Source organism: Dendropsophus ebraccatus, chromosome 5 (genome assembly GCF_027789765.1).
Source record: "Dendropsophus ebraccatus isolate aDenEbr1 chromosome 5, aDenEbr1.pat, whole genome shotgun sequence".
Lineage (NCBI taxonomy): Eukaryota > Metazoa > Chordata > Amphibia > Anura > Hylidae > Dendropsophus > Dendropsophus ebraccatus.
This window is the reverse complement of record NC_091458.1, coordinates 35037009-35062571: the sequence shown is the minus strand read 5'-3', so window position 1 is coordinate 35062571 and position 25563 is coordinate 35037009. Positions and strand designations below refer to the sequence as shown.

At 42.2% G+C, this 25563-nt stretch overlaps 1 protein-coding gene across 3 annotated transcripts in view; it reads left to right on the top strand.

Moving 5' to 3' along the window:
- The window catches only part of ATP8A2 (ATPase phospholipid transporting 8A2), a 476575-nt gene that overhangs the window by 84377 nt on the left and 366635 nt on the right, over positions 1-25563 (top strand). For 2 of the 3 annotated variants that reach the window (XM_069969843.1, XM_069969845.1), the window contains 8 exons: positions 1947-2020; positions 7614-7683; positions 11910-12037; positions 15196-15307; positions 18435-18600; positions 21390-21517; positions 22643-22720; positions 23747-23835. In XM_069969843.1, the coding sequence (XP_069825944.1) occupies positions 1947-2020; positions 7614-7683; positions 11910-12037; positions 15196-15307; positions 18435-18600; positions 21390-21517; positions 22643-22720; positions 23747-23835 (845 nt within the window). The remainder of the gene's footprint in view (positions 1-1946; positions 2021-7613; positions 7684-11909; positions 12038-15195; positions 15308-18434; positions 18601-21389; positions 21518-22642; positions 22721-23746; positions 23836-25563) is intronic. The other variant, XM_069969844.1, reaches the window with a different exon arrangement.

Here is a 25563-nt window from a genome sequence, read left to right as displayed (position 1 = left end):
GCGCCCCCCGGGGCCGAGGTGATAGCAGCGCCGGGTCCCCGACTATGGACACCGGCTGCTGCATGGGGCAGGAAGCGGTCGCGGCGGCGGCCCGGAACGCGGGACGCCGCCGCGGCCGTGACAAGAATGCCAGCAATGTCAGCACACAACATTGGTGGTTGTCCAGCAGTGAGGGAGTTAAAGAAGAAAATTGTTATTAAAAGTATTGTATCGCCCCCAAAAGTTATACAAATCCCCAATATACACTTATTACGGGAAATGCTTATAAAGTACTTTTTTCCCTGCACTTACTGCTGCATTAAGGCTTCACTTCCTTTATAACACAGTGATGTCACTTCCTGTATAACATGGTGATGTCACTTCCTGGATAACATGGTGATGTCACTTCCTGGATAACATGGTGATGTCACGACCCGACTCCCAAAGCTGTGTGGGCTGTGGCTGCTTGAGAGGATGATGGCAGGGGGACAGTAAGGGTGGTATTACACGGAACGATTATCGTTCGAAAAATCGTTAAATCGTTCAGATTTGAGCGATAATCATTTCGTGTAATAGCAGGCAACGATTAAACGACCAACGAGAAATCGTTGATCGTTTAATAGGATCCGGACCTATTTTTATCGTTTGATCGTTCGCTCATCGTTCGCACATCTTTCGCACATCGTTCGCATATCGTTCGGTGGAATAAGAATTCACAGCTGAAACGTACGCAATAGCGACGACTAAACGACCGCAAGAACGATCATAAATAACGATCATCGTTTCGTGTACTTGGGCTAACGATTTTGGGTCGTTTGCCTTAGCGGTCGTTTAAGATCGTTTATCGTCGGAAAATTGCTTGGTGTAATAGTACCCTAAGGGACGCAGGGCACTGGAGGGACACTGACCAACCCTCTTCCATCATCTGTATCAGAGATGCAAAGATAGATGGCACTACCTAGGCTCCACTTGCACCGATCACACCTGGGGTAACTTGGACCATACGCCGGCGGTGCTCCTGCCAGAAGTCACATGTGAGTACTAAGTAATAAAAGAAGAAAACGCAGGGCACTCACCGTCAGTTGCAATTCAGACCATCCGCTTTATTTTGAGATGCAGGAGTAGCGGGGGAGACAGGAATGGGTGACCGCAGTTTCGCGGCGTGTGCCGCTTTGACGAACCTCCTCCATCATCCTCTCCAGCAGCCACAGCCCGCACAGCCCGCACAGCTCTGGGAGTCGGGTCGTGACATCACCATGTTATCCAGGAAGTGAAACCTTGATGCAGTAGTAAGTGTATGTGTGTGGTTGGGGGGGGGGGCAATACAGTACTTTAATAAAAATTTTCACCAGACTTCACCTAATATAGGTTAATAGCGGTGATACAGGTATCTAAATTCCCTAGGCATATGGATAAATAATAAAATTGTAGCTGCTTGCAGTCACCACTTGGGGGAGCCCAGGAGCTACCTGCATACTCTTTTATTATTAATTTCATTGTATGTATTGTAAGCAGTAGACTCCTGGTAGTAGTGACCTGAGAGACACTGAGATACTGTAGATCAGGGGTAGGGAATCTTGGCTCCCCAGCTGTTGCAAAACTACAACTCCCATCATGCCTGGACAGCCAAAGCTTTAGCTTTGGCTGTCCAGACATAATGGGATTTGTAGTTTTGCAACAGCTGGAGAGCCAAGGTTCCCTATCCCTGCTGTAAATTAAGAAATGGATGAGTAAAGAACGTGAGGCTATACATTGGTTGTTATTGGTTACTGCACAATGTACATATGCACGTATGCTATTAACTAACAATCAGCATTTAGTCTTTTCTTGCACTTGTAAACCTTTGTGTTTTGTTATACTTTGCTTTTGCTCCTTGCAAGGACTAATGGTGTGAGTGATGATTACGGACACACAATGTGTGCTTTCTTTCTCTCCTGTCTGCTGCTTGGCTGCCCCTGGACTGACAGGTGGCAGTGGGAGACATTGTGAAGGTGACCAATGGGCAGCATCTTCCAGCCGATATGATCATTTTATCCTCAAGGTCAGATGTTGCGTGTCTCTTTTTATTTTCTTCTCCACTGAGCTGATGTGATGTGTTCTTGCATTATCTATGTGTATTTGTATTGCTGTGTAAAATACATTTCTATATTACTTGTAAACATAAAGGGAAAGGGACTAGGAAATATAGTGTATATATATATATATATATATATATATATATATATATATATATATATATTTATTTATATTTATATTTATTTCACCTGGTTTATTACCCCATAATGTGACATCACATTTTGTTTCATCTTTATAGTGACATTATTAGGGCTTTCCAGCTTGTGACATCACTGTTTGCATTATCTCTGTCATCGCTAGGTGCTTTATGCCTGTGCTGTGACATCATTTTGTCTGTTATGTCTCATCATTGTTTGCATTATACTTCTGCTGTGACATCACAGCATGCACTATCCCACTATTTAAAGGGGTTATTTACCAATTTTTTTTTCTTTATTTCAAGTCAATTCGTGCCAGAGATTTGTAATTTACTTCTATTAAAACATATCAAGTCTTACTATCAGCTGCTGAATGTCCTTCAGGAAGTGGTGCTCTCTGCTACCACCTCTGTCCATGTCAGAAACTGTGTATTCTCCCCAGTCTGACACAGTGTTCTCTGCTACCACCTCTGTCCATGTCAGAAACTGTGTATTCTCCCCAGTCTGACACAGTGTTCTCTGCTGCCACCTCTGTCCATGTCAGGAACTGTTCAGAGAAGTAGGAAATCCCCATAGTAAATCTCTGCTGTTCTCCAGACTAGAAAGGATACACCACTTCCTTCAGGACATATAGCAGCTAATAAGTACTGGAAGACTTGAGATTTATTTTTAAATGGAAGTAAATTACAAATCTCTGGCACTTTCTGGTGCCATTTAATTTGTTAGTGGACTATCCCTTTAATCACTTGGCATGTGGATTATCACTGTACTGTGACATCATTGTGTGCATTATCCCACAACTGTGATATCACTGTTGTATTCTTGATGACTGCATTATGCCTTTATTGTGACATCACTGTGTGTGTATTACCCCTGTACTGTGACATCACTGTGTGTATTACCCCTGTACTGTGACATCACTGTGTGTATTATCCCTGTACTGTGACATCACTGTGTATTATCCCTGTACTGTGACATCACTCTGTGTATTACCCCTGTACTGTGACATCACTGTGTATGTATTACCCCTGTACTGTGACATCTCTGTGTGTATTATCCCTGTACTGTGACATCACTGTGTATTATCCCTGTACTGTGACATCACTGTGTGTATTATCCCTGTACTGTGACATCACTGTGTATTATCCCTGTACTGTGACATCACTGTGTGTATTTTCCCTGTACTGTGACATCACTGTGCATTATCCCTGAACTGCATTGCTGTGTGCATTAACCCTTTACAGTGACATAACTACTGGCATTAGACCTGCACTGTGACATCACTATGTGTATTATGCCTGTACTGTGACATCACTGTGTGTATTATCCCTGTACTGTGACATCACTGTGTGTATTATCCCTGTACTGTGACATCACTGTGTGTATTATCCCTGTACTGTGACATCACTGTGTATTATCCCTGTACTGTGACATCACTGTGTGTATTATCCCTGTGCTGTGACATCACTATGTATTATCCCTGTACTGTGACATCACTGTGTGTATTATTCCTGTACTGTGACATAACGGTTAGGATTAGACCTGTACTGTGACATCACTTTGTGCATCATCCTATCACTGTGATATAACCAATCGGTAAACTTACTGAGTGGATAAGACCTGCACTGTGACATCACTGTGTGTATTATCCCTGTACTGTGACATCACTGTGTATTATCCCTGTACTGTGACATCACTGTGTGTATTATCCCTGTACTGTGACATCACTATGTGTATTATGCCTGTACTGTGACATCACTGTGTGTATTACCCCTGTACTGTGACATCACTGTGTGTATTACCCCTGTACTGTGACATCACTGTGTGTATTATCCCTGTACTGTGACATCACTCTGTGTATTATCCCTGTACTGTGACATCACTGTGTGTATTATCCCTGTACTGTGACATAACTGTGTATTATCCCTGTACTGTGACATCACTCTGTGTATTACCCCTGTACTGTGACATCACTGTGTGTATTATCCCTGTACTGTGACATCACTCTGTGTATTACCCCTGTACTGTGACATCACTGTGTATTATCCCTGTACTGTGACATCACTCTGTGTATTACCCCTGTACTGTGACATCACTGTGTGTATTACCCCTGTACTGTGACATCACTGTGTGTATTATCTCTGTACCGTGACATCACTGTGTGTATTATCCCTGTACTGTGACATCACTGTGTATTATCCCTGTACTGTGACATCACTCTGTGTATTACCCCTGTACTGTGACATCACTGTGTGTATTATCCCTGTATTGTGACATCACTGTGTGTATTACCCCTGTACTGTGACATCACTGTGTGTATTATCCCTGTACTGTGACATCACTCTGTGTATTACCCCTGTACTGTGACATCACTGTGTATTATCCCTGTACTGTGACATCACTCTGTGTATTACCCCTGTACTGTGACATCACTGTGTGTATTATCCCTGTATTGTGACATCACTGTGTGTATTATCCCTGTACTGTGACATCACTCTGTGTATTACCCCTGTACTGTGACATCACTGTGTGTATTATCCCTGTACTGTGACATCACTGTGTATGTATTACCCCTGTACTGTGACATCACTGTGTGTATTATCCCTGTACTGTGACATCACTGTGTGTATTTTCCCAGTACTGTGAGATTACTGTGTGTATTATCCCTGTACTGTGACATCACTGTATGTATTATCCCTGTGCTGTGACATCACTGTGTGTATTATCTCTGTGCTGTGACATCACTGTGTGTATTATCCCTGTGCTGTGACATCACTATGTATTATCCCTGTACTGTGACATCACTGTGTGTATTATTCCTGTACTGTGACATCACTGTGTCTATTATCCCTGTACTGTGACATAACGGTTAGGATTAGACCTGTACTGTGACATCACTTTGTGCATCATCCTATCACTGTGATATAACCAATCGGTAAACTTACTGAGTGGATAAGACCTGCACTGTGACATCACTGTGTGTATTATCCCTGTACTGTGACATCACTGTGTGTATTATCCCTGTACTATGACATCACTGTGTGTATTATCCCTGTACTGTGACATCACTGTGTGTATTAAACCTTTACAGTGACATAACTACTGGTATTAGACCTGTACAGAGACATCACTCTGTGCATTATCCTTTGACTATCAGTGTTACGGACACAGTGCTAAAAATAAATGAACTTTTCTGTCCAGTAATTTTACAAACAGATGGCTGCCAGCTATATAGACAGCTATCTAATGTGTATTGTCAGTCTTAGGATAAATATGGGTTTCCCACCATTTGTGTTTAAAAGTAATAATGCAAATAAGTGCAAAAAATCTTCAGTTCAGTGGAGACATTTTGCATGTCTTGGAGCAATGTGGTGCATTCTCTAATACATTAAGTATTTTACCTATGCTCTTTAAGAAGTGAAGTCACGTCATAATGTGTCTGGTGTTTTATTGTTTGCCTTCAAAGATGGCATCTGGAAAAATGATTATAAAAAAGAAGGGATACTCACCTGCCCAGTCCTCCACTGCTGCCCGGTCCTTACTGCTTCTGTATAACCTCCTGACATGCAGAAAATGCCTGCTAATCCAATGACTGGTTACAATGTTGAACCCATCTCAGCCAGTGATTGGCTGATTGGCATTTCCTGTATGTTAAGAGGTCACAGAGAAGTAGTCAGCAGTGAGGCACAGGCTCTGTCAGAGTAGCAGTGAAGGGGAATCAGACAGGAGAGTATTCCTTATCTTGTTTATTAAGGCACCCCATTTCTTTCCCCGGACACCTACTTAATTCAGTTGTTAACACAAGTACCCAAATAATATTACCATAGCTTGTTCAGCACTTTGCCACAAAGTGCCCAAATGACAACACTTTACAGTAACCAAATAGCAGGCAGCATCATACCCTGTCCAAATACTAACACTTAATATTGATTAAGCAATAGAGCCAGAGAAATCCCCCCAAAACTTTGCCTAAATATTACCATCGTGTAGATCCCATATAACTGTACAAGACTGCTCAAATACTACCACCATATTATAGCAAACACTAGTACTGTTCCATGCTAAATAACTTTCTCATGCCCCTGATCTCCTGAAAGCTGTAATGTCTCCTTTCTCCCCCTCCCATCCCTGACCCTACCTGCAGCTGTCTTTTAATCAAACAGGGATAAAGAAGGGAGGGGGAGCAAGGAAATAAAAATTAGTAGCTACACCGTAATTATTCTGGGTGCCGCGTGTCAATCACTGGAGATCCCTTCTCCTGAATTTCCACAATGCAAATATATGAACTGACACGTAGATACGTTTTTAAATTATTCTTTAATTGTATTAAAGGGGTTATCCAGCGCTACAAAAACATGGCCACTTTCTTCCAGAGACAGCCCCACTCTTGTCTCCAGCTTGGGCGGGGTTTTGCTGCTTAGTTCCATTGAAGTGAATGGAGCTTAATTGCAAACCGCACCTGAACTGGAAACAAGAGTCGTGTTGTCTCTGAAAGAAAGTGGCCATGTTTTTGTAGCACTGGATAATCCCTTTAAATTTCTTGTCTTGTAACATCACAATTTACATTTCATCCAACCTTACAAAGTCCAATAAACCGGTACCCACGAGTGAGGACACTTTAATGGGACTCCGTCTTCACACCCAACATGGACGATGCTAAAGTCCAAGTATCCTTAGGCGGCAGAGACCTTCTGACGCCTAAGGATACACCAGCATGCTTGGTGTGAAGACGGAGCCCCATTAAAGCTCCATACACTTCAATAGAACTGAGCTACAAAACCCCACACCCAGACTGAGGACAAGAGTGCTGCTGTATTTGGAAGAAAGAGGCCACATTTATATAAGCCTGGGTAGCCCCTTTAAGGGCTGCATTTTACACTTTTTAGTACATTTGGAGTATCTTTGGCCGTCAATGCGTCTTTGGACTAAAATCTATTTTAGCTATGAGCTGAAGTAGATTTCTGGCATAGTCTCCAATAATTTCTGGCCCTGCCCCTGCAACTAGGCCCTGCTCACTTCCATTTAATAACGGCAAGAGGGAAATAAATAATAATAATAATATAATCTAAATTCTCACTCCTAATCCTCTTTAACCCCTTTAAAATAAGTAAAGCGAGTGCCTGTAAATTTATACTGTAGCCTGATACATTACAACAGCTTCACAGAAATCTCATTACTATTGTGTAACCGGGGAGCGTTGTATCCCATTAACACCATGACCGCTCATGATAGAAGCCGGACTAGGAAGCAATCGCTAATGTGAATGGTGTCATTAACCTCCCTGTTACCATCCTCTGCTTTTAGCCCAGAATTTTCTTAGGAAGTGCTAACGTTTCATCACTCCGTGGCTGGCTCTATTGGTTGCATGACTTCAGTGCAAATGTCTTTCTTTTCATGTAACCTTCTCTGTTGCCTTCACAGTGAGCCTCAGGCCATGTGCTACATTGAAACGTCCAACCTTGATGGGGAAACCAACTTAAAAATACGCCAGGTAAAACCTTGACCCAATGTCGGAGCTCTGGGGGCATGAAGGTTGTAGTTGCACGTGCTTAGGAATGTCTTTTTTTTGTCTGGTTGTTAGCTCACTATTACATGAGAGCTGCAGTTTGTGCTTCAGAGCTGCTCTTCTCAGCCATAGTCAGTTTTAAGAATTTCTTCTGTGTCTACTTGGATTAGTGCACTGAGGGAAGAATAGACACATGACAGTCCACACCTACATTGGGAGCTCACTATGGAAATCCTTTCAATTAGAATTTCCATTATAGATCATTGTAGGTCACAGCTGTAAAATATGGGATTTTTAATATTATTATTATTATTATTATTATTATTATTATTAATAAAAAAAAACAAAAAAACATTCCATTGTCTAAATCAGGGGTACTCAACAACTTTTAGTGAAGGTCTACTTACCGGGGTCTATTGTCAGGTAAAGGTCCGAGCTGAACATCAGTAGGAAACGAGTTTTGTTAATTTTCACAAACGTTCAACTATTTACATACAGAATTGCTGCTTATTAGCGGGAAAACTGGCATTTTTTCTCTCTCAACAGCCCTTTGATATTAGGTACAAAGGGGGTTACTGCCCTGGTAGTATATAACCCCCCTGTTACTCGCCCAGTAGTATATAGCCCCCCTGTGCGCTCTCCCCCAGTAGTGTATAGCCCTCTGTGAGCTCCCCCTAGTAGTATATAGCCCCCCCCCTGTGCTCTCCCCCTGTAGTATATAGCCCCCTGTAAGCTCCCCCCCAGTAGTATATAGCCCCCTGTGAGCTCCCCCTTGTAGTATATAGCCCCCAGTGCTCTCCCCCTGTAGTATATAGCCCCCTGTGAGCTCCCCCCAGTAGTATATAGCCCCCCTGTGAGCTTCCCCCAGTAGTATATAACCCCCCTGTAAGTTTCCCCCAGTAGTATATAGCCCCCCCCGTGCTCTCCCCAAGTAGTATATAGCCCCCCTGTGAGCTCCCCCAGTAGTATATAGCCCCCCAGTAGTATATAGCCCCCTGTGAGCTCCCCCCAATGGTATATAGCCCCCCTGTGAGCTCCCCCCAGTAGTATATAGCCCCCCAAGTAGTATATAGCCCCCTGTGCTCTCCCCCTGTAGTATATAGCCCCCTGTGAGCTCCCCCCAGTAGTATATAGCCCCCCTGTGAGCTCCCCCCAGTAGTATATAGCCCCCCAAGTAGTATATAGCCCCCTGTGCTCTTCCCCTGTAGTATATAGCCCCCTGTGAGCTCCCCCCAGTAGTATATAGCCCCCCTGTGCGGTCTCTCCTTATAGATGGCCCCCAGACAAAAAAACAAACAACCCACAACTCACCTAGCACCTCGTTCCCCGATTGCCGTCTTCTTCTCTTCTCCTGTCGGTCCGGCCCCGGCTGATACGCGATCTCTGGGGACGTCCCGGGGATTCCCTAGCAGAGCGCGCACCACAGACCTCAGTGTACGCCGCCGGCCTGCACTTCCGGGAAGATCAGGCCGGCGGTGTACACTGAGGTCACTGATGCCCCACAGGCGTACTGACATCTAAGGACAATACGCCTATGGGGCGGGAGGCAGTGCGGTGGGGAGCGGGACCTCCTAACCTCCCCGGATCCGGTCCATCCCGGGCGGTTGGGGGATCTGACCAGGGGTCCGGACAGCTGGCCTCCGCGGTCCAGGTTTGGACCGCGGTCCGCCAGTTGAGGACCCCTGGTCTAAATCATACTACTAAGATACGTCTCAACAGGTAATTTTAAAGAAAGAACTGTATCCGCCGGTGGTACGAAACAAAAAGTGCTAAATTATACATTACTACTAACCCCTTCCCATACATTTCCCCCCCAAGGGCCGCATATTTTTTATTCTTTCCCCAATATGTATGAATGCTTATTTTTTGCATTTGCATTTTTATTATTGGCACCCTTTATTTTATCATACAATGTATTGGGAAACCAGAAAAAAATGATTTGAGGGGTAAAATTTAAAGAAAAAAAACATTTGCACATTTTTAAAGGTTTTTTTTCTTAACAACTTGCAGGTCAGTGCAATTACACTTGCTTTGCATCGTCATGTTCTGCAGTAAATCTCTATTTCTATAGCCGATCATCACGATGAGTCCTCCCACTGCAATATTCAAATTTTTTACAAAACCCCATAAAGTTATAATAAAAAATGGATTGGCACAAAATACTGGTCCAATCAGGAATAAATTACTAAAAAAAAAATAATAATAATACAATAACTTTGTTTATTATTATTACTATTATTATTATTATTATTATTATTATATATTAATCTACGACACTTAACACAATATATGTAAAAAATAAGTTTGAGGGCAGAAACCCCCCAAAATATAAATGTTGCCTTAGAGGTGAAGCCAGACAGCTGCAAACAATAGAAGGAAATCCAGCCATATAAATGACCTGATGTTGTTTGTCTGGATTGCAGCAGACGATATACAGCAGATATACTTTTACCCGACACCTTCTGGGAATATACGATTTCACAGGCGGTGAAGGTGCTTGTTTTTCTCTGTGATTCAGTGCAGATAGCTCCAGAGTTTACAAGAACATTACAGTAATATCTCCTGGTAAAAACACAATAAATTATCCACAATGAGTCGGGGCTATTCCTCCGCTTTGTTGTGGGTAGGAGTTATATAGGAATACGCTGGAATACACCGATGAGAGTAAAGTAATCCCCATAAGAATTGTTATTTACTGCATAGCTGTGGGGGGAGAATTAGCATCAATTACTAGATATTTATTGCTGGTTCTCCCCGGGACTATAAACCTTTTATAAGTCTTTTTCTATTACCCTCAGGTAAGGCTGGATTCTTAGAAACCTAATGCTGCGTTTACACGGAACAATTATCGTTCGAATTTTCGCAATAACGATCGCATTTGAGCGATAATCGGCTCGTGTAAACACAGCGAACGATCAAGCGACAAGCGAGAAATTGTTCATTTTGATTTTTTAACATGTTCTCAATCGTCGTTCGCTAAAAGTTCGCAGATCGCTTAGTCTAAACACTCTTTCACCGATTCACCCTATGTGTGAGATGGGCTTAAGCGATCTCAATAAGGATTTTTCTTACGAATTTTCTAACGATTTTTCTAACGATTGTAATATGTTTATTTATTTTTTAATATTTTTATTTTTATAATGGGCAAGGGGGTCTTTTAAACTTTTATTGGGAGGGGGTTTATAAGGGTTTGTTAATTCTTTTAAAAAACTTTTTTGTTGCATTTTTTTTTACACTTTTTATTACTGTGAAACATGCAATCAATAGATTGCATGTACTGATCTATGCTATGCCACAGCATAGCATAGATCAGTGTTATTGGCGATCTATGTATAGAGCAGACTCTACACATAGATCGCGGATCCGACAGGACGGCGGTAAGGAGCTTACCCCCGCCTGTCGGCACAAGCGATCAGGACCCCCGCAGCATGGCTGCAGGGTTTCCGATCACTCAGTGACATGCTTGTTCTGTCACTGAGTTCCTTAAAGGCCGCGATCTGTATTTATGGGGTTAATGAAAGCAGCTGCTGGGTATGTGCAGTAGGAACGTATGTATACATGTTACTGACGGAGAGGGGTTAAATCAACTGGTGCCAGAAAGTTATATAGATTTGTAAATTACTTCTATTTAAAAATCTTAAGTCTTACAGTACTTACCAGCTGCTGTATGTCCTACAGGAAGCCGTGTTTTCTTTTCAGTGTGACACAGTGCTCTCTGCTGCCACCTCTGTCAGTATCAGAAACTGTCCAGGAGATGTTTTCTATTGGGATTTGTTACAGATCTGGACAGTTCCTGTCACAGACCCTTTTAACCATTGAGCTACAGCTGCAGTGCACATTTCACACTGATTTCTATGCCATCTTGTGGACTGCAGCAGTCACTTAGTAGTTAAAATCAATGTTGGAGCTCTACAAAATGTCCATTGTAGCCCGGCCCTAAACTGACATATTACCAATACCTAGAAGGACCAATGTTTCCTTTAAGGGGTGGTCAGGGGAGCAAAAGATGGCTGAATCCTACAGCCCTCTGGCGCTCACTTCCTGTGATTCCACATCTTGGCAATAGGCCTAGACTGAGCAGTCAGAGAATATGTTCATCAATGTGTCCTCATCAAGTGTTCTCTGCTGGATATTATTTTGTATGGGTTATATGTCATTTTTAACTTTTATATCACCATTGCTATCACGTTTTACTATTCTTTACCCTTTAGGGTTTACCGGCCACCTCAGGTCTTCAGACTATTGAGGATCTGATCAAACTGTCTGGAAGGATTGAGTGTGAAGGACCCAATCGCCATCTGTATGATTTTACTGGAAACTTACGGCTGGACAGCAGCAGGTTTGTTATACACAATGGTCACCAGTAAGACGTATCTATGTCCTCTGCATTGGTCATCAATAGGCAAGAATCTGACTCTTGGCACCCCCCCTTCCCCCATTGATCAGCTGTTTGATAGGGCTGGGGTACTTGTGTAAATGCAGAAGCCACCATGACATTTACCTGGGCTATTCCTTGCATTTGTATACTATTTGAAGCAGTGATACAAGGAGCTGCAGCTGCCACAAAGTTATGTAGATTAATAAATTACTTATATTTAAAAAAAAATGTCAAGTCCAGTACTTATTAACTACTGTATGTCATGCAGGAAGTGGTGTATTCTTGGGGGAGAGGTTTTCTATGGGGATTTGCTACTGCTCTGGACAGTTCCTGACATGGACAGAGGTGGCAGCAGAGAGCACTATGTCAGACTGGAAAGAATAGTCCACTTCCTTCTGGACATACAGCAGCTGATAAGTACTAGAAGACTTTCCTTTTTTTATTAAATAGAAGTAACTTACAAATCTGTATAACTTTCTGGCACCAGTTGATTTGAAGACAATTTCTTTTCCCCTTTAAGTAGGCCTTGATGTAGCCTAGACTACTGTTTCTCCAAAGACAAGTACCCCCTACTGAAATACAATGCATTCCCCAGGGATATGAGCATACACTGTGCTGCATCTATTAAAATCTCAGAATGAGGACAGTGCAGATACACCCTGGACATGGAGTGTATCCCCAGGGATACACATACCACAGGCTAAGAGCCTAGAATTCCTTATAGTTTCCTCCCCACTATACAGATTACCGCTACTTCAGCCGCCTCTTTAATAAATACTGGTGTTTGCCCTCAATTGATCAGCTATTAACATGAGGTTAAGTTCCTGTCGGCTTATGTATAATTTAGTTCTGCAATCTGTACTGTCTGTATATTGAACCTAGCGGAAATTGAGTGGAAGTTTCTTTCACATAGAACTGAATGATGATCTCTAAGACTAATGTAACATATGTACACCAATCAGCTGAAACATTTATACCGCCTGCTTATTATTATGTATCCTCAACCTCCTGCTACCATAACCTCCCTGAACCCAAGGCTGGGTTCACACTACGTTTTTGCAGTCTAAAAAAACGAATTGAGAAAAGGATGCATTTATGTACATCCATTTGATCCGTTTTTTCATTGACTTCCATTATAAAAAAAAACGGAACAAAACACATCCGTTTTTTTTTTTTTTTTTTAACGCACACAAAAATAAGACCAGCTACATTTTTATGTATGTTAATAAAAACTGATGCGTTTTCATCCATTTTTTTTTTTATAATGGAAGTCAATGAAAAAATGGATCAAAACGGATGTACACAAATGCATCCATTTTTCCATCCGTTTTTGCAAAAAAGCGGATTACAAAAACGTAGTTCGAACCCAGCCTTATCTGTAATGTGGTCAAACATGTTTTTGTGTACATTAAAAAAAATAAATAAATCTGATTTTGATCCATTTTTCTTTATAATGGAGGTCAATGGAAAAGCGGATCTAAACGGATGGCACACAATTGCATTGGTTTTTTCATCCATTTTTTTTCTATACAATGGATACGTTAAATGGACTACGAAAACGCTGTGTGAACTTAACAGTATTTTCAGCCAAAACCAGGAGTGGAACCAACACGAGAAAAACTATAATGGAAAGATTTACATCTTTTTTTTCCTGTGTTTTGGACCCACTCCTGGGTTTGGCTTAAAATACTGTCCAAGGCCATGTTCACACTACGTAAAATAACGGCTGTTGTTTTCAACGACCGTTATTTTGAGGCCAAAACTACGGCCGTTGTTTTGAGGTTCCCTATTATGACTGCAATGCAATGTAACTACGGCCGTTGAATTCACACTACGTATCAGATAACGGCCGTTGTTTATACGGCCCCGTGAAAAATGAACATGTCAATTATTTCCGGCCGGTAATACTGCAACAACGGCCGTAGATTTCAATGCGGCCGCAAACGTAAAACTTATATCTGCCGAACTAAACTTGATTTTGATGTAAAAAAATTTCTGAGTGGTTTCTCGGGCTGGGCACAGTATTTAAAGTAAATGACTTGTTTCATCCCGTTGATAATCATGCTAGGAATCAAATTTAAACAACGGCCGTAGTTTCACGACTAGCCCATACGATAGTAATTCTACGCCGTTGTTTAATTTTGATTCCTAGCATGATTATAAACGGGATGAAACAGGTCATTTACTTTAAATACTGCTCCCAGCCCGAGAAACCACTCAGAATTTTTTTCCCAAAATCAAAATAAAGTTTAATTCAGCAGATATAAGTTTTACTTTCGCGGCCGCATTGAAATCCATGGCCGTTGTTGCAGTATTACCGGCCGGAAATAATTGACATGTTCATTTTTCACGGGGCCGTATAAACAACGGCCGTTATCTGATACGTAGTGTGAATTCAACGGCTGTAGTTACATTGCATTGCAGTCATTATAGGGAACCTCAAAACAACGGCCGTAGTTTTGCGGCCCGGACAACGGCCGTTATTTTACGCAGTGTGAACATAGCCCAAAATGCTATGTGTGCCTTAGAGACCTTGAGGTGTCTTGTGGTATCCAGGTATTCTGTGGTGTCCTGTGATATCTGGCACCAACCAGATCCTATATATCCCATAAGTTGTGATCAGTCCTATGTGTCCAGCACACATGGTCGACTGGATGTCAATGTAAGGAATTTGATGGCAACATCTTGAACACTTTGCCATGTTCCTAAAACTAGTTAGCGAACATTTTCGTAAACGTTTGTACGTCGTAGGATGCTAATTGTTTGTGTTCTTCAATCACGAACAATTTTTTCGATGATCGGAATGGTTATAATGATCATTTTTACTATTTGCACCTGATAATCTGTAGGCATGTGTGTAGACCGAAACATAGGCTTCTACTGTATGTTCGTTATTTGTTTGTGAATATTGATTACAATATTTTTTTAAATGTTTGTGTTCGGGATCTAAACCGAATATCGGGATGTTCTCTCATCACTACCTTAAACCATTCCTGAACAATTCTAGCACTGTGTCCGGGAAGAGGGAAAGCATTGTTCGTCTTTTGTTATATTGATCTGTTGTATTGATTGTTAATGCTAATGCAGTTATGCTAATCCCGTTACTTTTGTTTTCATAGCCCGGTTGCTGTTGGACCCGATCAGATATTATTAAGAGGAGCCCAGATCAGGAACACTCAGTGGGTCTTGGGCATTGTTGTGTACACGGGACATGACACCAAACTCATGCAGGTAATTCACTTCTCTAGTCACAGCCATGATTTAAGTGTCCTCTCATTATAAAAAAAAAACTTTTCACTTGTCATAGAGACATGTCAAAAGTTTTGATCGGTCCAAGTCTGAGTGTAATGAGTGTACAAAACCAAATCATAAATAAGGTGCAGCAGTACATCTGGGCCTTTACTGTAATTGTCCATTGTAGAATCTGCAGATTTCTGATTTCTGCTGCCGTTTTTCAGAGCGTGCGTGCTGTGGATTTGCGTGCGCCTTGATAAATCCCCCCCCCCCTCTATTTGCTCAAGAAATTCGACTCACTTTATTGAACTCTTCACATATTCCGCAGTGATACCATTTTTGATCACTTGTTTCTCCTTCAGTCATCTCGGCTTTTATAGGCGTTTCACATTGACAGGAGATGCAGTTTGATCTCGGGATTGTTCTGTGATTGTGTCTAGACTATCTGCCTCCTGAGAACCTTGGTGCCATACTGTATGTGCCAATACTAGCTCGTGCCATGCTCCAAATGTCAACTTTTTAATACGGTCAATTAGATTAAATAAAGCCTCTCTTACCGTCCCTCTAGATGTAACAGCAGTGAGTACAGCATTTTTGCTTGCTGAAAGCATCGGGACCATTTACATTGTGTCTATATCACCCAACAACCTAGGGACCCTATAACACGGGACAATTATCGCAAAGAAAAAAAATCATATCGTTTGAATTTAAACGATAATCGTCCTGTGTAATTACAGGTATCGATTGAAAAATCACTTGTGTTTCAATGATCGTTGATTTAGATCTGACCCTAAAATCTGCCAAAGATTTGAAGCCAAAGCCAGGAATGGATTTGAAAAGAGGAGAAATCTCGGGCTTTTCTTTATGACCTGTTCTATGTTTATAGTCTGTTTCTGGCTTTGGCTTCAAATCTTTGGCAGATAATCTGTCAGATAATTTTTCTGTGTAAATGGACCCTTATGCTGGGTTTACACGGAACGATTATCGTGCGGATTTGCACGATAACGATCGAATTTGAACGATAATCGTATGTGTAAACGCAGCGAACGATCGCACGACGAGCGAGAAATCGTTCATTTTGATCTTTTAACATGTTCATAGTTCGTCGTTCGTAGTTCGCAAAAAATTCGCCGATCGTTCCGTGTAAACAGTCGTCGCGCGATAGTCCGGCCGCCTGCAGCCCTGCCCGCCGCCCGGCCTGGCCTGCGCCGGCTCAATCGCCACCCCCGTCGCTCTGATCGCCGCCCCCGCCGCTCCGATCGCCCCCGCCACGACCATACTTTACCTGCTCCGCGTAGCAGGTCTTCCACATCACCGGCTCCCCTCTTCAGTGCACTGATTGGCTGAAGAGGGGAGCCGGCTCCTCTTCAGCCAATCAGTACTCCTCAGTACTCCTCAGCACTGATTGGCTGAAGAGGAGCCGTTTGAAATTCCCGGCTCCCCTCTTCAGCCAATCAATGCAAGGCAGCACTGATTGGCTGAAGAGGAGCCGGGAATTTCAAACGTCTCTTCTGCAGCCAATCAGTGCTGCCGTGCTGAAGAGGGGATCCGGGGATTTGAAGACCTGCTACGCGGAGCAGGTAACGTATGCTCGTGGCCGGGCGGCAGGGGCGGGGGGGCGATCGGAGCGGTGGTCGGGGGAGGCGATCGGAGCGGCGGGGGTGGCTATCGGAGCGGCGGCGACGGGGGTGGCGAACGGAGCGGCGGGGGTGGCGATCGGGGCGGCGCAGGGGGCTGCGGTTGAGTGAGGGGGCGGGCTGCGGGCACGCGATCGCAAAACAATTTTTCCATACAATATATCGTACTGTCTAAACGCTGATCGTTATAAAAATATCGTTACTTCGAAATCGTTAATTGTGCAATCAGGCCAATAATCGCCTCGTGTAAACTTAGCATTATTCCACATTGTTCATTCATTTGTTGGGATAATGCTGCGTTTACACAGACAGATTTATCTGACAGATCTTTGAAGCCAAAACCAGGAACAGACTATAAACAGGGATCAGGTCATAAAGGAAAGACTGGGATCTATCCTCTTTTTAAATCCATTCCTGGCTTTGGCTTCTAAAATCTGTCAGATAAATCTTTCTGTGTAAATTCACCCTTAGATGGAGTAAATGATCTTTTTAACAATTGTGACTAATGACTACTGTTCTGTGTAATGTGGTGAACGATTTCCAGTTAACGATAAACAATCTTATTTGCGATTGTTTATCGTTAATTGTTCAAAATCACTTCGTCTAATAGCACCCTTAGGTTCACCTTCAGTAAACATCATTCCCTAACTCTGTAGACTGTGCTGGTATGGCAACTTCATTCACATAAATAGGAATGACTTATAATAACAGACAAAGCCTATGGACAAGAGTTGCACTGTTTTTGGTAAAAAATTAGATTTTTTTTTTAAATCCTGGCAACCCCTTAAAGGGATAGTCCACTCAAACATAACTTTTCATATTTTGCTGCCCATGATGAGACTAACGATTCATTCCATTCTTGTTGTTATCTCTTCAGTCTCCTTCCCCCAGTTCTGAGCTGCTGCTTTCTGCTGAAGACACAAAAAGCTGTGTGTGAGCTTTTCTTTCCGCCTCCACCTCCTCCCCCTACTTGGCTGATGTAAACAAGTCCCTAGCTGTAACTTTGTAAAGGATTAATTACGATGAGTTCGTCAGCAACTCAGATGATACCTCGCAGCATTACAAAGAGACTACAAAGTTGCCAGGGACTTGTTTACATCAGTCGTCTCGGAAGGGAGGGGGGAGGAGGGGGAGACAAGAGAGAAAAGCTCATGCACAGATTTTTTTGTCTTCAGCAGAAAGCAGCAGCTCAGAACTGGGAGAAGGAGACTGAATAGATAATAACAAGTATGGAAGGATTTGTTAGTCTCATCATGGGCAGCAACATATGAAAAGCTATGTTTGAGTGGAATATTCCTTTAAGTGGACCAGGTACAGAATAGTCATGCATCACTGTGGTATCATTTATAGAGACATATCTGCTTAATATGCATAATAATATTTAGTAGAAGTACCAAAGCCCAAATAGCACATATTGTACAACCATATATATATAGGATTTATAGCATGTTTACTATCTGTGTGTTCATTTTCCTATTTTTATGCAGAATTCTACTAAGGCGCCACTGAAGAGATCTAATGTAGAGAAGGTCACCAATGTACAGATCTTAGTCCTGTTCTGCATCCTCCTGGTCATGGCGCTGGTGAGCTCTGTTGGGGCCTTGTTATGGAACAGGAAATATGAGGAGACTAACTGGTACCTGGACGCCAATGGTGAGCTCCTAACCTATATAATGTGTAATGCCTGGTGATGGATTAACTGTTCATCTCTCATTATACTTTATGTGGAGTATGTTCACATGCAGCAGATTTCTTGCAGAAATTTCTATGACTGTACATCAGCTCAGTTTTTCAGAGATTATTTTGGAGGTGATCAAAAATTTGTGCTGAGGGCCAGACTAACGTCAACCAGATGATGGCCCCAGTACTTCTAAAGTCAAAGCAACCAATCACATTTCAGCTTTTATATCTTAATGGCCTCTGGTAAAATGAAAGCTGAGCTGTGATTGGTTACTATGGCAAAACCAGACAGGTTTGGTACAGAGAGATTGATACGTCTGTGCCATCATTAATTATTTTGTGCTACTTTATTTGGTATAAAAATGGTATTTCTTTAAAGGGGTTATTCAAGATTAGAAATAACACAACTACTTTCTTGCAGAAACAACGCCACCCCTATCCTCAGGTTGTGTGTGGTATTACAATTCAGCTTCATTTTGATAAAACTGAGCTGCAAAACCACATCCAAACTGGGGACAAGAGCGGTGCTGTTTCTGGAAGAAAGTGGCCATGTTTTTCTAAGCCTGGATAAATCCTTTTAAACGCTCTTAAGTATAGGATATTTGTCACACAGTCGTGTGTTCTGCCTTCATGGTACCTGCACCACTGCATTTTAGTAACCTTGCTATAAATTGAAACCTAGTGCAGTCTGATCTTCTATTCTCACTCCCTCCCATCTGTCCCTACTTTTTGCTGACATATTATATTTGGTAGATTACCAAGACGCAAGAGACAGATGGAAGGGAGTGTGACTGTAGTATCAGGCTTCGAGGGGTTGTCTATACTCTGTCATACTGACAGGCCTGGTCATGAATTGAGGGCATTTTAGCACTAACTGGGGTCCCAGAAAAGTAGGAAAGTCTAGCAGCTTGGTGAAATATCAAATGTCTTTCCATATATCCATATGTGTGATATGTTCTGCCAGACTACGGGTCCATGCACAGGTGATTCCTTGCCAATATTATGAAGCAGGGGGAAGGAAATGCCCTGCCATCACATTAGTCACTGCCATTGCTGATATGGGGATGTTAGGACCCATAAGCTCTGCCATGCTGTGGGACTCTTAGCGATTCTTCTAGGGTCTAATAGAGACTCTGTTCTATGCACTACATAGCACTTCTGGTTACATACCACCTCTATCCTCTCCTCATGGCCCTCGGTTGCCGGTTGCACACTAGCTTTGCTCTTACCAAATTGCAAGAGCTGCAAAACCTACACTGTATATTTACAATAATAATGGTTTAGAGAGTACCTGTAAAGTTATATGAAACATGATTACAGTGCAGGAATGTGAACAATAATGTATATATTTTTTTAAATTAACTAAATGATGCTACCAAGCAATTCATAGTTATGCATTAGGAGACATAGCTTTATGTTTCATCTTCAGAGCATATATAGCTAGGGCAAGACTTTGTGTCATGTAATTCTACAGTGCTGGGTTTTACACTGGCTACAAATGCTATGAGGACAGAGCAGGAGAGTCCATGTCCTGATGCATAGTTATAAACGCCTGTAAGCACAGACAAAGGCATCTCCGTCCAGTTATTGAGATGCTGAAAATCAATGTAATTTATAAAAATGGTTATTGTGCACAGGGCTGCACTGTAATCATTTTTCATATAACTTTACAGGTACACTTTAAAGCCCAGGATCAGGCATCGTACATACATGAATGGAATGTGGTCTTAAACAGGGTAATCATTATTATTTTTTGGGTTACTTCATTTACTATTTCAGATATGTTGGGGCACATTGAGTGATTATTTTTTTTCTAACGATAACCAAAGCTGCATCCAAAAACGAAGCAAAAGTCTTTCCTTATGTTTTCTGTGAAAACCACATGAATTAGAAGAACACTGCTGGAGAAACGGATTTAATGTGCTATGCCTGGAGCAGGGCCTGAAGGGACAGGGGGCTATTTCTATCTTTGCTATTTTATTGAGTCATACATAGCCCTAGGGACAGCACAGGGTATTTGTTTTTCCTGTCGTTTTCAAGTTATACCGCATCAGTGTTAAGAAGCCAGTAAGATATGCCTATTTGGACCTCCTCTGGAGTCAAGTACACAGCTATGAAGTCTCGTAGACAAACATGGATATGGTTCATAGTTTAAATGGGGCACTGTTTTAGGATACCACCTATGTCACAGGCCAGATCTTGCCAGCTGTGAGCGCTCCTAGTGTGAAACTTGGGTCTGGACCCTTTTCTGTTCTAGCATGACTGTGCTCTATAGTACACAGCAGCGGCCTGGTTGGATGAGTCTGGTGTGGAAGAACATGACCGTGATCTTACAAATCCCCTTTTAGATGAGTGAGTTAAAATTTGCACAGACCCCTCCAAAATTTTATAGAAAGTCTTCCCAGGAGAGTGGTCAACCACAGGTCGTTCCACATTGGACTTAACTAGAGATGAGCGAACCTCGAGCATGCTGGAGTCCATCCGAACCCGAACTTTCGGCATTTGATTAGCGGTGGCTGCTGAAGTTGGATAAAGCGCTAAGGCTATGTGGAAATCATGGATATAGTCATTGGCTGTATCCATGTTTTCCAGACAACCTTAGAGCTTTATCCAACTTCAGCAGCCCTTGCTAATCAAATGCCGAACGTTCATCTCTAGACTTAACATGTCTGATAGGGACCACTGTCTTACATCATGACTATATATGACCTAGACCAGCCAGATAAGCTGCTCATTCACTGTGTCTATCTCTCTCTCCACAGAGGCCATATCCAGTAATTTCGGATACAATCTCCTTACGTTCATCATTTTGTACAACAACCTCATCCCCATCAGTCTCCTGGTCACCCTGGAGGTGGTGAAGTTCACTCAGGCGCTTTTCATCAATTGGGTGAGTGATAGGTATGGTAGAGTTTATGTAAAGTACAATGCTGTAGAGTAGACAAGGGATTTCTTATTTGTGGGGGGAAGAGTATAGCTTGTAACTTGTTGATTGAAATCCCTGCTCATTCTATGATAAGGAGTCCAGTGGGCGGTGTCACTCAATAGACTGGACTCTTTAGCATCAGAGATTTCAATCAATACATTTATACTAAATCTTTTCCCACAAAGATATTTATCAATCTGCTCAGCTACTTCTGCTCTCTAGCATGGTGCTGGTAGCTTAGGTAGCATTTTCATGGTGATGGGGTTCCTTTTAAGCCTATGGGCTCCTGGTAACAGAATGGCCACTGAGGGAGATAGTAGGGATTAATAGGACCACAGCACATCTGATATACTGTACATATGGGACACTTTATTGTAATTGATTTGCAGGGTGTTTAGATATTGCATATACTTTGAAGGCAGCATAGATGGCTGTGAGTATGCCATCTCCATTGTGTGTCCATTGTAATATACAGCTGACATCATGCTGCAATAGGATGACTCTAAAGTTATTCATTTTACCCTTTGTATGCCACAGTCAAAAGTGAACATGAAAAATGGTTTAAAGGGAGGGGGTTCCCTCTTTAGGCCTATAAAATCCCCCTGCTACATGATCATGGTGTGCTAATAGGTCACCATGACCTAAAAGAGGGGTGGGCAGAGCCTAATAGGATACCTGTCAGTGTGACATCAATGGGCATGCTAGATAGAATTACACTGTATTTTCTAGGAGGTCAATTGTAGGCCTTCTGCCTAATCCCCTATTACAGGGGTAGGGAACCATGGCTCTCCAGTTGTTGCAAAATGACAACTCCCATCATGCCAGGCATAATGGGAGTTGTAGTTTTGCAACAGCTGGAGAGCCATGGTTCCCTACCCCTTCCCTATTAGAATGTCCTAACCTGCTAATAGATTTAAGACATGTATTTAAAGGGTTACACTAAAGGCCTGTCACCGTCAAGCAGATTTTATCCAATTTATCTAACAATAGGATTGCGCGGTTAGATTACAGTAAAGTCTCCTCGGCAATAGAGATGTCAGAGGTAATCCCGGCATGAAATATTGATGAGGATTTCCTCTTGTGTTCCAGGATCGAGATATGTATTATGCAGAGACAGACACCCCCGCCATGGCCAGAACATCCAACCTGAATGAGGAGCTGGGACAGGTTGGAGGAATCATTTGTGTCTCTTTGTTCCGCATATGTCATTGTGTATTGTCATCACTCTGTTATAGCAGCATGCTGTATTATTATAGCCTCTTCTATCACTATAATCAGGCTATGGAAAAGCATTCTCATTCTAAGGGATTCTTTAGTTCCATATGAATAAAGTTTTATTAATTGTAAGGTGGAGAGCTAATCATGATGACAGCTGCGGTTTGTTACAGTGTATCGGTTTTGCAGCAGCATACGTCTCTGTATTGACTTCAGAACCCCTAGGCTTCTTGTATGTTCCCACAAAAATCCTATGCGCCGAAAAAAATCCTGAAAAATATGTGAAATGTGCACCCATACACTCCAATGGTACAGTTTGTACTGTGAATTTTTAGCGTTTTTTTTTTTTCACGTGCACATTTTAGATACGGCTGGATACAGAATGATGTTACATATAACAGGTGTATTGCTTATAGATGTAGGACAAACATAAGCCGTACAGCATAGCATAGTGTATTAAACTATGCCACAGGTGTCAAACCTGCAACCCTGCAGCTGTTAGGAAACTACAATTCCCATCATGCCTGCACACCAGGTATACTCCTGATATGGCTGTGGCTGTCCAGGCATGATGGGACTTGTAGTTTTGTAACACTTACAGGGTTGGAATTTGACACCAGTGCACTAGGCCGTCCAAATGGATGCTTAATAAATGGATAAAATAGGTAAATAATATTTCACAGGTATTCTGTCCAATTAAAAAAGATCTAGATGACAAACTTTGTGGAAATGTGAACAGTGAAGATGCTGCCACCATCTGGCAGGAAAGCAGTATTACAGTTGTCCTTTGCTTAAAGTTTATATTCTTTTTGTCAGAAATCAGTTGATATAAATTTTTCATAGGATAGGGGATAACAGTTGATTGCTGGAGTTCCAACCGCGATCATCATGGCCTATATTGCATTCATTTTCTATAGGGAATACAGCTGGTTAAGAAATGAGTCCAGATTTGATTCGGATTTCTTTTTCCACCTGTAGGTTAAGTACTTATTCTCAGACAAAACCGGGACGTTAACTTGTAATATAATGCACTTCAAGAAATGCAGCATTGGCGGCATCACATATGGGTAAGTATAGCAGCACCCAGTGTATACACTACAATACCATCCATTATCTGTCAATGTCTTGATTCTTAATTTTGTTATCAGACAGGGGGGGGTGTCATTGGTCTTTTATGAATTTTTGGTTCCAGGTTATGATCCTTTATTAAAGGAGAAGTCTGGCCAAGTACTTTTTTTTAAGGCAGGAGGAGGGGAGGAATATAAAAAAGTATCTCAAATTACCTCTCTCTGTGCCTGTTGAGCGCTGGATCGCTGCTCCAGGACACCCGCTGGGCTCGGGGAGAGCTGACATCACGACCCGGTTGGTTAACTGGCCGCTCAGCCAGTCAATTACTGGGGCAGGATGCTACTGCAGTCACTGATTGGCTGTGCAGCCAGTCCATTAGTCAGGACAGGCATTTTTCCCCAAAGTTGTGATGTCATCACAACTCCGGGACAATGCCTTCTAGTGTGGGTCCTGAGGCTGGCGAATGGCAGGCTTGGGGAGAGGTAAGTAAGGACTGGTTATTATGTTCCCTCCTGCCCCTTCCCTTAAAAACAAAAAAGTACATGGCCGGACTTCTTTTATTTCTAATATTTCAAGGCAATTCAAATAAACCAATTAATCCATTTGCATCTGGATATTTAAGCCATAAACATAGAATGGAGGCGGGAAATCTCACCTATCTTCATTTAGTGGGTTGGCTGTTTTTAGCATTCTGGCCACCAATGGCAGCCTCAAGTGGTTCAGAGACCCTCCATCTAGAGATAAATGCTGGTCCCACCTCTGAGCTCGCCACCTTTCACACATGTATGACATATCCTGTGGATATTCCATTAATGTCCAAGATGGAAATATCCTTTTAATTAAAATCTGTTATGATTTTTTTTTATCTACAACTCGTAGATAAATGTATATGTCTCCATAGCAACAGACTACAAATAAAAATTCTGATCCTGTAGCCATAATCTGTGCCCTCTTGCTACCCTTCTAAATGTATGTAAGATGTAAGTGACAGATGGAAGGGAGTGTGACTACAGCATCAGACTACACTGGCTCTATTTGTAGTCTGTTACCATGGAGACACATAGAGCTGTAGACATATAATGATAGGACAATTTCATTGAAGGGATTTAGTTTCTGATTCTTGAAAAAAAAAGTGCCAATTCCAATTGCCTTCCAGTCAGCTACATTACCATATATTGATGCACGTGAAGTTGTGTAAATTATTCTTTAAAGTGTCACTGTTTAAATTTTTCTTGAAGAAATCAATAGTACAGGTGATTTTAAGAAACTTTGTAATTGGGTTTATTAGCCGAAAAATGCATTTTTATCATGAAAAAGCAGTTTGAAGCTCTCCCCCCTGTCTTCATGATTTTCTATGGATAGGGGAGGGGCAGAGGGAGATGAGGCACCAAAACGGGGCAACAAAGAGTTAATTTACAGCTACATCACAGGCTATCTCCTCTGACAGTCAGCACTGACCTCTCTGACCTCTGAATATCAGCTTTCATGTAGCTCCTGCTGTGTAATTCTTTGTTCTCTGCTCTCTGCTGGCGACTAATTTCCCTCCTCCCCCCTCCCCTCTCCATAGAACAGACAGGGTCCGACTGATGTAAAACAGTCGAGATTTCCTGATAATGAGCAGTGAATGAGAGAGAGGAGGGAACCTGACAGCTGCATTGAAGTGCTTTATGCACAACATCCCTGGTGTCTAGTGGGACGGATCTTCCCCCCCCCCCCCCCCCGCAATG